At 45.1% G+C, this 15,386-nt stretch overlaps 1 protein-coding gene across 2 annotated transcripts in view; it reads left to right on the top strand.

Annotated features, from left to right (window-relative positions):
- Chat (choline O-acetyltransferase) overlaps positions 1 to 15,386 on the top strand; it is a 52,663-nt gene that overhangs the window by 12,777 nt on the left and 24,500 nt on the right. For both annotated transcript variants that reach the window (XM_085687832.2, XM_048421401.3), the window contains exons 6-7: positions 551 to 731; positions 2,561 to 2,738. In XM_085687832.2, the coding sequence (XP_085543958.2) occupies positions 551 to 731; positions 2,561 to 2,738 (359 nt within the window). The remainder of the gene's footprint in view (positions 1 to 550; positions 732 to 2,560; positions 2,739 to 15,386) is intronic.

Raw genomic sequence — 15,386 nt, 5'->3', positions numbered from 1 at the left:
GGTAGGTGGGTGGATGGATGGGTGGGTGGGTGGGTGGGTGGTCGATGGAATAATAGATATATCATTCATAAGCCATATGACAAAAAGAACTTTCTATTTTGAACTTTAAGAAGGTTTCAAGAAAAGCTAATAAAAAATTGAGTCTTGAAGGAGGAGTTTTCTAAAAAGACAATGGAGTACAAAGGTAGGGAGAAAGGTGTGCCAAAAAATATTAGTGTAAACAAAGGCATGGGGTTGGTTAAAAGGCAAAAATTACCCATATATTGCCTGAGACTGGGATGAGGGTGGAGTTGTGGAGATTCAGGGAAATGGAACGTTCCATTACTTCACAAGCTGAAGAAGAGCTCTGTCATAGTGCAGTTGCATGTTTGGTGTACCTTTAGGATAGTCATAAGAAAGCAAGGGGTAGTAGCCCAGGGGTAGCATATTTTCTTAGTATGCACACAGCGCTGGATTTGATGCAAAAACCATACCGCCCATCCCAGCGCCTTCTCTCCTCCTCCATCCTCTCACACCTGCCTGCCTCCCTCTCTGTGCTCTCCCCTTCCAGCCACTCCCTCCCTACTGACTCGGCCAAGGGCCAACTCTCAGGGCAGCCCCTCTGTATGGAGCAGTACTATAGGCTCTTCTCCTCTTACCGGCTTCCTGGCCATACCCAGGACACACTGGTGGCCCAGAAGAGCAGCGTCATGCCCGAGCCTGAGCATGTCATTGTGGCCTGCCGCAACCAGGTAAGTGGCCCATTGTCACGGGCTCTCAGACTCCGAGAGGGTGGGGAGCAAATAGTGGTACATGCAGTGGGCATACAGTGCCCATACATTCCTGCTCCTTCACAAGTGCACAGGCTGGTTCCCTGAGTCATCCACTGAGCTTGTGGCATGGTGCACCCCAAATAGGACTCCTTACTCTGTCAATCCATTTTTCTCTGGCAAATGTATTTTAAGAATAAAAAGAATGTTCAGTTAAGGAATGCCCCGCTGAGTTATCCCTGAGAAGCCGTCAGGCTGAAGACCCAGCGAATGGGCCTTCATCTTTACAGCTATTCACTTCCATAGAGTCCCTGTCCTTCCTGGAGACCAGTTGGATGGACAGAGTATGAACTAACAGGCCAGACCTACCATGTGTAAGACTGCGGGTTCAGAACTCACATTTATTAGCTTAATTTAATTATTCGCAATGATGTTGTAGAGCAAGCCTTTGAGTCTGCATTGACAGGCAAGAAGATGAGGTTTAGGGAGGCTGATGGTGTGTGTAAGAGGAAGAAGGATGTCAAGTCCTACCAACTGCCCAAGGCCAGGCTCTATAGCCTAAAGTACAGGATTACCAGACAGGGCTGGTAAGGGTCCCCCTTTTTACATTGAAAGTCTAAGTTTGGCAGCCATCCCTGCCTCCCTATCCACCCTCTCAACTTATTGTGTAATGGTTTCCTCCTGGGCTCCTTGCAGTAAATTGTGAGCTTGGGGAAAGTTTATTGTCTGAGCGTAGCTGTGACCACTGTTTGAGGGCTTCAAAGTTAGCAGGCTGCTTCCCAGGCACGTGGCACTCTGACCAGCCAGTCATAAAGTGAAAGCCTTTCTTTATCTTCATTCAAAGAAAGTCAAACCAAGCATTTCTTGGCCTTCATACAGGACTTTATTCAAGCCTTCTGGAAATGACCATAGACCAGACTTCATGGACCTCCCTGAGGGTGGCGGGTGGGGCAATTACTCATGTCCACATGCTGGAAAGGAGGCAGCAGGCCGTGTCAAGAATGATTCTGTTTACCAAGTCCACGCAAGGCCCTGGCTTTCAAAGCTACAGAAAGCTTTACAGCATCACAAGGCATACATGCCAAGCTCATGCATACACAGACGCGTGTGCACAGATATACCGAGTGCTTTGTGCGTTGGTTTTCTATTTTAATGTTTGTCTACAACTGTTGTTTTGTTGTTGGTGATGTTGGTGCTGTTTAGATCTATACCCACAGCTCTGCCTGTAGCTGTTTATTCTCGTTCATTGTGCAATGCGTTTTACTTAGTTAGTCTACTCCAAAAGAACACCCAGGCTCTTTCTATTGTTTTGCTAATACAAAAAGTCTGATTCGCACACACTACCTCCCATTCTTCTGGTACACATGAACGTGCTTCCCTAAGCCCTAGGCTAAACTCTCCTTATACAAGTGCAGCTGCTGAGTCAGAGACAAGCACTTCTAGTTTTGATTGACAGGGACACAGCCCTCCCACAGTGGTTGTACCAGTTTATACTTGACTCTCTGCAAACACGATGATTTTGCATGTGCTAGAAACCAAAAAAAAAAAAAAAAAAGAAGAAGAAAGAAAGAAAGAAAGAAAGAAAGAAAGAAAGAAGAAGGAAAGAGAGAATCTTTCTTGTAGCTAGGTTTAATCAGGCCTGTGCTAGAGAGAGCTTGCAGTCAAGTACAGTCAACAGATTTGGGTGCTCTCCAAAATAAGACAACTCAGAAACATTAAACACCTTGGGAACCTTGAGCCTGAGCTCCATGAAGGTCTGGAGCCTTGGGCTGGCTGCCGCTAGTGATGTGTTTGACCTGTTTCCCCTACAGTTCTTTGTCTTGGATGTTGTCATTAATTTCCGCCGTCTCAGTGAGGGTGATCTGTTCACTCAGTTGAGAAAGATAGTCAAAATGGCGTCCAACGAGGATGAACGCTTGCCTCCAATCGGCCTGCTGACTTCAGACGGGAGGAGCGAGTGGGCCAAGGCCAGGATGGTCCTCCTAAAAGGTTAGCTGCAGCACCCAGCCCATCCTCCATCTCATCCTCCTGCCCATCAGCTTTTCCTCCCTCAGCGTGAAGCACACAATCTTGTCTCCATCAGCCATAGCGGGGAGCTCAGGACTCTCTCCAGCTCAGGATGGGACAGTGGGGAGATCCCTTGAAACTGAGGGTCCTATTATGCCTTTGTAGTCTATGTGATGATACTCTAGCTCTCCAGCTTTCTTGATGAGAGAAAGGAGCCCTCGAATTGTGGGTCATCTGGGAATAGCAAGCTCTGATGACAGTCAGCAGTTGTGTTTTGCTGGTGGGCTGTTCATTTGGAGACTGGAGTCCCTGGAAGAGAAGGCAGATGGGAATCTGGTGTAGGTCCTCCCTCTGGAAGCATAGCTGGACTCCTTCTTCACCTGGTTTCTTGCTCATACGACTTTTCATCTGTTGAAAAGTGCATGTTCCTCTGGCTGTTCTTATGATGCTTCTAAACAACCCCATTAGAAAACTAGTTACACCCCCCTGTGTGTGTTCATGTGTGTGCATGTATACATGTGAAGGTCAGAGGACAGCTGTTTTTGTCAACTGTCTCTCTACCCTCAGTTTTAAGTTTCTAATCATCTTCTAGAAACTACTTTTGGAATCAAAGCCAGCCTTCGTTGAAGGAACGAATGACTCCCTTTCTTGCCTCTGTTGGATGTCATGTAACGAGAAGCCAGACTTTCGGGTGTCTTCACCCACTGCTAGAGATTGTAAAGACCAGACAATAATAATTCAAACTGTGTGTGTATAACTGAGGAGACTCTCACACACCTGGGGAGTGAGAGTCAGAAAGGACAAAGCCTCTGTCCCCATGCAGTCCAGTGATAGGAGAAGGCATGAAGAGGAAGTCCACGTACACAAGAACACCATCTTTACCCATATGAAGTACAGGGAGAGCAGGTCCCACAGGAATGCCCCAAGGCTTTGGAGAACACAGGAAACACTTCCAAATAGGGCCTGAAAGGTCTTGGGAAACTGAGTGAGAGAGGCAGGTATGACAGAGGATGTCACCTAGGCAGCTAGATCAGTGTGGACAAAGCCAGTCACACTCTAGGACACATTGCCCTGGAATCACAAGAAGAGAAAAAGGTGTCTGCGCTGGTCAGGTGGATGAGGTCTGGTTTCTGGGTGATAAGTACTTGCGTTTTCTAGTTCCTCTTTCTAGAAAGTTCTTCCTCCAGAACTGGTCAACTCCTTGTACCCTGGCAAACTCAACTGGTGTCAAGGCTGCAGGCCCTCCCTAGCTTTCTTCATTACTGTCAGCACTGTTCCCCAAGCCATTTTTTTAAAGATTTGCTTTAATCTCTCTTGCCCACCCCTGCACGTGTGTGGGCGTATGGGCACATGAGTGCAGGTGTCCATAGAGATGCAAAGAAGGTACTAGAACCCTGGAGGTGGAGTTATGGGCAGTAATGACCCACCATACATAGGTGGGTCCCCAACCAAACTCAGGTCCTCTGAAAGAACAGTAAGTGCTCTTCACCCCTAAACCGTCCCCGCAATCCCCTTGACCCATTTTCTTATCTTGAATGACTTGCCAAGCTGAAAGAAGCTCTGCTCTTGTCTGGTCAGTGCTCTACCTCCCCTATCTATAAGGTCTGGTAGGACAGGGACATCATGGTTTAACTTCTATATCTGCAAGGCCAACCACAGAAGCAGTGCAATTACACACATTATATAAAGCAACAAAGGGCTTCTAAAGATACTGGACCCAGACATATTTACCACTTACCAATTAATTACTGTTTCATCCAAATATTGAGCACCTGCTGGATATTTGGTCCTAAATAGAGGGCTCCCAGAAAGCTGTGCCCCAAGCCCATGTTCACGGACATGACTGCCATGTTGGGGAATTAATAACTTAGAATTTGAAAGTAGTTAATTCCCTCGGGGGACTGTGGTGAAATCACATCCTACTCTTTTCCCCTCTGGGGATGGAGACAGGCATCAAAATAATCACTTCTGCGGCCCAGATAGTTCCCACTTTATTAGGCAGCCAGGCCCAAGATGACTGAACGGGATTGCCTTAAGGACTGAGTGCTTGGGCAGCACTAATCAGAATTAATTTGTTAATGGCACTTGATCTGGCTTTCTGAATGGAAGTGCTGTTTTTAAAGGAAGTTCCGCAGAAAGGGATCACACACAGACACACACACACACACACACACACCCCTCCCCTTGGGCAAATTAATTAATCCAATTAGCGCCACTGGCAGTGTCCTCGGCACAGCAGAAAACCAATTCCTCCCAGAATGGCACCCTCTTCCCCGGACCACCACAGAAGGGAAACAGGGACGCCATTCCAGAAATTATATCTGTTTCTAGACAGCGTGGGCAAGGGGTGAGAGTGGGTTGGAAAGCTTCAGGGAGTGTCTAGACAGGTCACAAGGCTTGTCAGGAAGGAAAGGGATAAAAGGGGAGAGCCCTGAGTTTCTTATTTGAACCACCGCGTGGACACTGGGATCATTTTCTGAGCTGAGGAGATCCTGTCCAAGCACACTTGATTTGAGGCACCCTGAGCCATCTACGTAGAGGTGTCATGTTAGATGTATGTGTCTGGAACTCCAGGAAGGAGGGAGAGAGAGAGAGGGAGGGAGAGAGAGAGAGAGAGAGAGAGAGAGAGAGAGAGAGAGAGAAAGAGAGAAAGAGAGAGAAGAGAGAAACAGTTGTAAATTAGAGAGGCATCAGGACCTAAGTGATATTTAAAGTTATGGGCCTGGATGAGATCATCCAGAAGCAGAACAGGGTCTCAGGGGGTCAAGTCGATAAAGGCAAAAGGAGCAAGAAACATCCTGGCAAGTACAGGAAAACCAGGAGCTGAGTCAAAGATTGCAAGGGGAGGAGGCGAGAGCGGTCAGTCACATGGAAGGCTGTTGAGAGCTTAAGAAAGGAGCTTTTCAACCTTGACTTTGCTTTGTCCCTGAGTTTGACGAGGCCATGATGAGAGGGAAGAAATTACCCGTACATATGTGGGTAGAAGCAGCAGCAGGGATTGTTGATAAGTGGTCAGTGACCAAACCCAGCATGTGTGGGTGACTGTTCAGAAACTCGGAAATGTTAAAAAAGCAGAACAGTAGAACATTTCTGAAGAGGGTAAGGGCCAGGGAAGGGGTATTAATAGGAAGGACAAGTGCATAGTTGTGTGCAGGCAAGGGCCTTGAAGGAATGGGGTAAAGAAAATTGACGGTGAGGAGAGGGATCGAGGGCATGGAATGTTCGCAAAGGTGAAAGCAGGAGATGGTAAAGACCTTTGTTAGGTCCGAGACCCATCTCCAAGGGTTCACGACTGGCATGGTAAAGGGTAAGGAGGCTCCCGGGGGTGGCTCCTGGTCAGGGATGGGCAGAACCATAGCGTGAGTTAGTGGTGAGGGTGGGATTCTTTGGAGAGATATGTAAATAGCCTCTTGGGAAATGGGAAAGGAACTTCCTCTGGATGTGGAGATTTCTGGAATGTTCGGGGCCCACACAAGGGAGTTTGGGAAACCCTCAGTCTTAGAAAAAGCTACTTAACATTATTACAAGAGTCACTCACTCACACGCACGCACGCCCGCACAGTTCAGCTTCTCAGATTCGGGAAAGGTGCCTGTAGTTAGGAGACAGGAGACAGGGAGGGCAAGCAAAGGCTATGATGCTGGAATCTGAACTGAGGAAGTGGCTACAGTGGCATGCTCAGGCTGCCATGGACAAGTGTCACAGACTCTGGTTAACAAGAGAACAGACTGCTTCACAGTTCAGGAGGCTGGGAGTCCACCGTCAGGGGATCTACTGGACTGTTTTCTCCTGAGGCATTGCGAAGGACAGCTCCACACCATCATTTCTCTGCGTAGGTCTGTGACCTAGCCTCCCTCTTCTGTTGAATTAGGATCCATGCTGATGAGATCTCATTGACTTAATTAGCTCTTTCAAGGCAAGGTGCTTCTCAGAGAGACAGGTTCCCCAACGGGTGCTGTGGTTACTCTGTCAGAGACAAGTGGGTCCAGGAAGAGAGAAGAGACTGGTTCACCCAGACGGATGCGCAGGTCGCAGAGAATGAGGATGGAGAAGGTGATACAGGAGCCCAGACACTCACGATGAGAGGTTGGAGAGACATTGTCACGGTGTATCGACAAGCAGACAATGTCTCGGGGAAGAGTAAAAATAACTCTAGCCTCTAGGTCCAGATGGAAGGGGATGAGGGGCAGGGATTGCTGAGAAGGGTCCTACCCAAGTTGGCCATGGACACATGGGTGTGAAGGAAAACAGTAGCGTGCTATACAGGGCACCAGGGTGGGAGCCCTTGGGAGCATCAGGCTCCTGTTGAAGCTTGTGAATGGAGCATTCATAGCTGGGTTAGCCATGCTGAGAACTGGCCCACAGCAAGGAGCAGTATGAATCGTTCAGGAAGTAACAAGGGGCAGGAGACTCTGACCAAGTTACTGGTTAAAGTAACTCAGTGTCATTATTGAGCTGTTTCCGGACTTCTTAGACCCCAACTATCCAGCGAAGCCGAAGAGTCCTGCCTCCCTCTCATGTGTTGGCACAGGGCCAGAGAGGGGCTGTCCAGCAGAATGACGTGAACATTCCACTTCTCCCCCCTGGAAGAAGGGTTGACCATGGACACTGCTCATAGGAAAGGTGCCCTATGGTCAAAATGAGCCCTCCTCCAGCCAGCTGAGAGTCAGGGGGCAGGGACTTGGACACTTGAGCCCTCTACATTGTCAACCTTTCTCCTTCTAGACCACGTCACAGATCCTCCACACGGCCCTCAACTAGGACTGTCCCTTCTGTGAGCTCCCAGGGCAGTGAGTTCAACCCCCTGCTCTGACTCTGAATGGGGCACATGAGGATCCAGGGACCAACAGGAAGCCCTCTCAGGGGAGCAGCCTGCCCACTACAAAGTCCTTCCCTTCCCTATGCCCACACTGTTTCCCCTTCCAAGCTTACTCAGACACCACACCCTGGCAGTACCATTGGTAGTCCCAGAACCTAGGAGCCAATGCTAAGAGTCCTCCTCTAGGAGGCCTTGGTGCAGGGTTACAACCAAAGAAGCATCCTGAAGGAATGTGGAGCCACATACCTGGTCTGTCATAGCTTAGAAGCAGTGGAACCTGAGGCCCAGGAAGGTACACAGTGAGGTTGACTGATGACGAGAAGGTCCTCTGAAACACTGCTGGGGAAAAAGAAACAAACAAAAACCAAACAAAACAAGATTCCCAAGCCCCAGGGGATTCCATTTTAAAGGCATACTGTCACCTTTGAGTGAAGCTATGGTTGGCACCCACTTCCTCAGACACCAACTTCAGCCACTCACCAAGCTCCTCCTTTTGTGGCCACAACCTGGGCATTTCTATCCTTTGTCAGAGTTTCCATGTTGCTTCTGAAGTAGAGATTTTGCCCACATGATTTGTGCAGTATCCTAGCCTTAGAGGTAGTGGCTGGGGACACTAAGGACCCAGCCACCCAGCCTGAGGTCCACACTACAGGGGGAGAGGGTGAAGTCTGAAGATGACTTTAGGGCCTCAGGAGGGTCTGTTCATCCTTACAGGCCTTTCCTCCCCATCAAACTGTGAAACCATGGCCTCCTGAACCCGGGAGGAGCTAACACCATTATCGTCGTCTGAAAATTTAATTAGACATTCAGCCCTGAGTCTGGAAGACTACAGCGCTTGTCAATTTGTAGGAGAAGTATGGCCAGCTTGGAGAGGCCCCCGGAGCCCTCCAGCTTTCTTGGGCGCTGTGCGGCGATCCTGGGAACAGACCTCACAGGCAGATGCTCTCCGTTTACACAGCCCCGTAAATATTTATCCCTGGCAGCCAATTAGAGCCAGGGCACTGCTTCCAAGGAGGGAGCTGACAGAAGGTGGCTGCAGCTGCATAAGGCCATGGTCATGGTTTACAAGAACCACTCAGGAAGGGGGCAAAATGCTGCTTAAATGTTGTCATCCAGAGCTCAGCAAGTCTGTTGGCTTTAAAACCAATTACGCATTAGCAATAACAGCATCTCTGATCTAATTGGCCCAGAAATACCTCCTGAGCTTTCGGATCGGAATACAATTTTCTTTCTCCAGGGAGGGAGGGTCTGAGGCTACACCACCCTCTGCGGTAGAAGCACAGAGGCCTTTGTGACATCCAGAGGGGGAGTGAGGGGTTCAGAGCAAAAGGTCTGGTGTTGACCCGTTGTTCTTGTCTGTCACAGCCTGGGATCCTACTCCATGGTGGAGAATGCAGCCCGCTCCATGGGTATAATAGGGGCAGATGGCCTGGTACCTGGTGTACCAACGGTGTTCACTAAATGAGAGCTCTTATTAGATATAGGGGAAATCTCTGGGTCTGTTTGCCCAAGGTCCACATCGGCGCTGCCCATGTAGTCAGAGACAATGGCCTGCAGACTTGTAGGCTGCATGGCTTTCTTCCTTACGTGCCATCCTAACTTATAAGCCTTTTACCTTGGGGGCATTTTGTGTCCTATGCCTTCTACATATCATATTCTATACACACACACACACACACACACACACACACACACACACACACACACACTTTTCTTTATAAAAATGTTTCTGACCTGCATTTCTCCAGCCTTTGCGTCCTATTTTAGGCATTTGAAATCTGAAGTATTTAAGGAACCGGTTTTTGCTTATCTACCCTGCTACCCCATTGCCACCCTTGTCCCCAGTTCTACAGCAGTGGAAATCCTTATGTTCTCTCTCCTTGGAAGGGAGATTAAAACCAGGAGAAAGAGCTCTGTCTGATTCTTGAGTTCTTCTTCCTTTTCTTCTTCTTCTTCTTCTTCTTCTTCTTCTTCTTCTTCTTCTTCTTCTTCTTCTTCTTCTTCTTCTTCCTCCTCCTCCTCCTCCTCCTCCTCCTCCTCCTCCTCCTCCTCTTCCTCCTCCTCCTCTTCTTTAAATAAATTTTAATAGCTGGGAATGGTAGCACACACCTTTAGTTCCAGTACTCAGGAAGTAGAGGCAGACATATCTCTGTGAGTCAAAGACTAGCCTGGTCTACATACCGAGTTCCAGGACAGCCAGGGCTCAAACAAACAGACACAAAATCCAAAAAAGAAAACCATCTTTTCATGCAGTGTGTCTGATCATGATTTCCTTTTCCCCATCTCCTCCCAGGTCCTCCCCACCTCCTTAGCTTCTCTATGCACACCTCCAATCTCTCTCTGTAGAAAACAAACATGCAGATATAAAAAATAAACAAATTAGAATAAAAACAACAGCAACAGCAAAGAGAAGGCATGAGAAACATTCATACACACACACACACAGATACACACAGACACACACATATAGATACACACACAGACACGCATACAGATACACACATGTACAGAGACACACACATACACACATATAGATACACACACATATATACACACATACATTCACACACAAATACACACACACATACAGACACATATACATATATGCACATAAACATACATACAGACACACAGAGATATGCAAAAAAACCCACCAAACCCAAAACCATTAAAAACACAAAATAAGAAACAATAATATACAAGCAAGAGACCAGTAAGATAAAAAAAATGCCCAAACAGAGCAATATGAGGCAAAAAATTTACAAAAATACAATTGAGTTCATGTGAGCCAGCTACAGGGCTTGGGGCCTGCCCTTCGGTGTGGCTTATATACCCAGTGAGACTCCATTGGAGAAGACTAATTTTCCTTTGCAAGTGGTTTTCAATGGGAGATAGCTTCTTGATTAGGGATGGGGGCTCATGTCTACTTTCGTTCTCAGTCACGAGACCCCATCTGTCTTGAACCTGTGTAGGCACTGCATGCCGTCACAGTCTCTGGGAATTCATATGTGCACAGTCCTTGATGTCATCCATCCCCTCCGGCTCTTAAAATCTTTCTGCTTCTTCTTCTTCATAACCCCCTGAGCCTAAGGGGAGGGGCTCTCACTAGAGACAACACATTTAGGACTGAATGTTCTAAGGCCTCCCACACTCTGTAGATTGTCCAGCTGTGGTCTCTGCATTAGTTCCATCTACTGCAAGAGGAGGCATCTCTGGCAATGGCTGAGTCCATGGCTCCTGTGGCCACTGGGGGTCCCAGGTAGAAAGTATTTCCAGGTGTCTAAGGCTGACACAAAGAGAGGCCTGAGAGGGTCCACAGGAATGGGAAAAGCTGGGTGTACACCAAGGTTAGACAGGATCCCCAGGAAATTGAGATAGGGTGTGATCTGCAAGTAGTCTGGACTAGACATGACCCGAGACTCCCAGACTGTAATAGAGGAGAGGAGGAAGAATGGGAAAGAGTTCTTTCTCTTTCCCCCAATAAGAGTTAAACTTATTTTGGCATAAGTATAGGTGTTTCCAAGGTTGCAAGATATAACACAGAGAGAGGCCACTTGTCTCTGCTTACTCCAGAGCTGACTCTTGCAAAGCTACAGTACAGCCCAAGACCAGCGTGCTGACAGTCAATCGCAGGGCATCTCTGTCACCTCAGGAACTCCCGAAGCAGAATTCAACTTGCCTTCTCCCAGCTCAGCTCCTCTTTAGCCCCTGGTAACCGCAGATCTCTCCATTTTTATAACATTGTTGCTTTGAGAATATTACAGAAATTAAATCCTATAGAATGTGTGGTTGTCAGATTTTTTTTTTTACCCAGCATAATTCTCAAGCGATTTATTTAAAAATTTTTTTGGTGGTTTTGTCTTATAACAGTGTTTTTTTGTGTAGCCTTGTCTGTCCTGGCACTTGCTTTGTAGACCAGGCTGGTCTCGAACTCAGAGATTTGCCTGTCTCTGCCTTCTGAATACTGGGATCAAAGGTGTGTACCACCACCACCACCCAGTTTAGCATATGGGGCTTTACAGGAATGTGTTACCATTTCCGGGGAAATGTTCAGGCTTGAAACCAGTAGGACATATTGTGATTGCTTGCCAAGCTTTTGTTTATTTATTTATTCTTACCTTAGGTGTACAGGTGTTTCCACCTTTATGCATGTCTAATGCCACTGAGTGTATCTGCTAATTTTCTGTGTGCGTCCCTCTTGGATGACGCATCATTTCACATCCCTGACTATTTGCAAACTGGGTTTGTTCTCATCGTGAGTTTTGAGAACTGCTTGTATATGCTAGACTCAAGTTGTTGGATACATGGCTTCCAGGTATGTCAGACTACAGCTGCTCTTAATGGAATAATCTAATGAACAATACGTTTTTATGTCGTTGTGGTTTGATTTATCAATTATAAGTGTGGGTTTTTTGTTTTGTTTTGTTTGTTGTTGCTGTTGTTGTTTTTGTTTTTGGTGTCAAGACTAAGAATTCTCTGATTCAGCCTAGCTATGAAGGCCTTTCTCCTGTGGTATTTTCTTGGAAGTTTTGTAGCATTATAGCATATGCTATTAAGTCAGGACTCCATCTTCAGTTAGTTTCTGCATAAGATATAAAATTCATGTCAGAGTTTTTTTTTCTTTTTCCTATGAGGTCTCAATTGCTTTGAGACCCTTTGTTGAAGATGGCTCACCTCTCTCCACTGGATGATCTTTGCACCTTTTTCAGTACCTGTGAGGCATGTTCAGTGAGTCTGTGTTAGGGAGTTCTCTGCATTATTCCACTTACGTGTGTGTTTATCCCTCTGTCAATATGATATGGTGTTGTCTATATAGCTAGACATTGGCCTTGGAATTCAATACACTGATTCCGCTAACTCTATTCTTTTTCAATTTATTTCAACTATTTTACTTCTATTGGCTTTTCATACATTTTTTTCAGAATACTCTCATGTCTATCTGCAAAAGAAGTCCGCTTTGAACTTGATGGAAATTCTGCTAAACCCATGTATCCACATGGGAAAACTGAGAGCTTCACGATATTGGGTCTTCCAAAGCGAGAGCATAGCATAGCCGCCTCTTGTTTTGAGCTTTCTTTCTTTCATTTATGGTTTTATATTTTCAGCCTAAAAGTGTCCCATATATTTTTGTTAGATTTACAATGAGGTATTTAATTTTATTTAATTATTGTAATTGGAGTTTTATTTTTTATGAATGTTTGTCATTGGGATACAAAACTATACTGTGTTGATTGTGTATCTTGTAATATGATGAATTCCTTTATTAATTGTGAGAGGCTTTTCTTACATTTTGTGTGTGTGTGTGTGTGTGTGTGTGTGTGTGTGTGTGAACATACTTCTTTCTGTAGAGATCAGAAAACTATTTGCTGGAATTAGGCCTCTCCTTCCGCTATATGGGTCTGGAGATCAACCAGGCTGTCAGGCTTGGCAGCAGCACCTCTACTCATTGAGCCATCCTGCCAGCCCCCTGAGAGTCCCTAATAGATTATGAAGGACACCCTAAGAACTACTAAGGACAACTAGCTGTACTATGTGACAATGGCGACAATTTTCTTTCTCTCCTATAAGCTTTTCTTTCCTTATTACACCGTTCAGCCTGCTGACACTATGCTCAATAGTTACGGTGTGAGAAGGGCAGGTGCTTTTATCTTGTTCCTGGTCTTAGAACGCATTCAGTATGGCTAGAACTTGGCGGTTCTTTAGTCCTGTTGGTAGCCGATTGTTGCCCACCACTGTGTCTACGCTAACATCCTTGTGACTATGGGGCGACCCTTGGGACTGTATTAACAGACCACCACCTCTCTCCAGCCCCAAAGCTAAGAACGACATCATAACACCCGAGCCACACAGTCTTGCTGTGACCTACCTACACAATGAGCCCTCCAGTGTGTTTGAAAGCCCTACTTTAGGACTTTCATTTTGAAACTGCAAAACTTCATGAGCAGTTTTCACATGGGAACATGCTATTTGGGGCAGCCTGAATCCATGTTCCCAGGCCATGGCATCTACATGTGACTCAAGAATAAATTTTCTCCTACTCTATTAAATCTTTTTTAAAAAAAAAAAGATTCAGCTTTTTAACCTATAAATCTGTGAGCTACACAGCTTTTGTAGATTTTATTTATTAAGTTGATGTTCCCTTCTATTTTCTGAGTTTCAAAGAATATTTATTTATTTATTTATTTGTGTGTGTGTGTGTGTGTGTGTGTGTGTGTGTGTGTGCACGTGCGCGCATGCGTGCTCTTGTGCACTTGCACATACAGGTGCCTTGGTATACATGTAAAAGTCAGAGGACAACTTGCAGAAGTCAGTTCTCCCCTCCCACCGTGTTTCAGGGACCAAACTCAGACTGTCTAGCTTAGTGGCCAGCACATAACCGGCTGAATCATCTCACTGGCCCTACTCTTAGTTTTTGAAGAAATGTTATCATGAATGAATGTTGGATTTGGCCAAATATTTTTTTCCTGTGTCAGTTTTTCTGATAACATGATTTTTTTCTTATAGAAATCTGCTGCTCACTTCTATCCTTTACTCTCTGGTTTGGTGGGTTTTGCTGTTTGTACACAAGGAACCCTGGTCTGGAGTTTCCGTGTTCTCTTGTATTTACGTTGTGTGGGCAGTGGGGTAATGCAGTGGGGTGTGTTCTTATATTTTATGGAAGAAATGACACAAATGTGATCCTCATTCTACCTTAAGCATCCAGTAGAATTCTTCAGCGAGGTCATCTGGGGTCTAGCGATTTTTTGGGGGAGCATAAACATACAAAGCCAATTTCCTTAATAGTTATAAGACCATTTCAACGATCTATTTCATAGTCAGTGCATTGTGGGAGTTTTATATATTTCAGGTATTTTCTCTAACTTGTCAGATTTGTGTGTGTGTGTAGATGTTTATAATAGTTTAATTGTATTTTTATTTTATTTTATAGCTATATTTTTATTTTTTATATATGTTTTTAATATATTTTAAATATATAAAAATAAATATATATTTATTAAATATATAAAAATATATTTTAAATATGTTTTTATGTATATTTTATATGTGTATTTTATTTGTATTTTATAACTATAGGGGCACTGATATTGGTAATTATCTCACTCAGTCTTTCTCTCTCTCTCCTCTCTCTCTCTCTCTCTCTCACACACACACACACACACACACACACACATACACACATTTGGCACTTTTAATTTCCCATTAATTGCTTTAGTTGAATCCAATTTTTAAATTGTGTATTTTTATTCTCATTCATTGTGGTATCTTTTTCATAATTCTCTTACGACTCTCCTTTTAACTATGGATTATTTTAAAGCATATTGATTAACGGGCCAATGTGTATAGTTTTCTATTATTTATTTCTATTTTATTTTCATCATAGTCAGTGAACAAACAGAGTACTATTTCATTCTTTTCTGTTTTTGATGACTGTTCTATGGCCCTAGATGTAGTCTGTCTTGGCATATGTTCAGGAGGTGCTTTTGTCCATTCTGTTATTCTTGGATGAAACATTCTGTAAATGTCAAACACGTGCTCTTGGGTGTTGGGATTGAGTTCTGTGTCCTTGCTGAATTTATACCCAGCTCTTCTGTCCATCGCTGACAGAGAAGTGCTGATGTCTCACCTCAACATTTGTGTATTTTTCCTTCCAGTTCTGTTAGTTTTGCTTCACATACTTTCAGAGTGTTTGTTTCCTATAACATATGTATTGCCCTGCCATCTTGCAGATTTATCCTTATTTATGTAACTTGCTCCTAGGTCTCTAGTTCTGTTTTGATTTTAAGTGTATATCATACTAATTCAAATTCATGAT

Source organism: Myodes glareolus, chromosome 5 (genome assembly GCF_982192425.1).
Source record: "Myodes glareolus chromosome 5, mMyoGla1.1, whole genome shotgun sequence".
NCBI lineage: Eukaryota > Metazoa > Chordata > Mammalia > Rodentia > Cricetidae > Myodes > Myodes glareolus.
The sequence above is the reverse complement of the archived record's forward strand: the minus strand, read 5'-3'. Positions and strand labels throughout refer to the sequence as shown.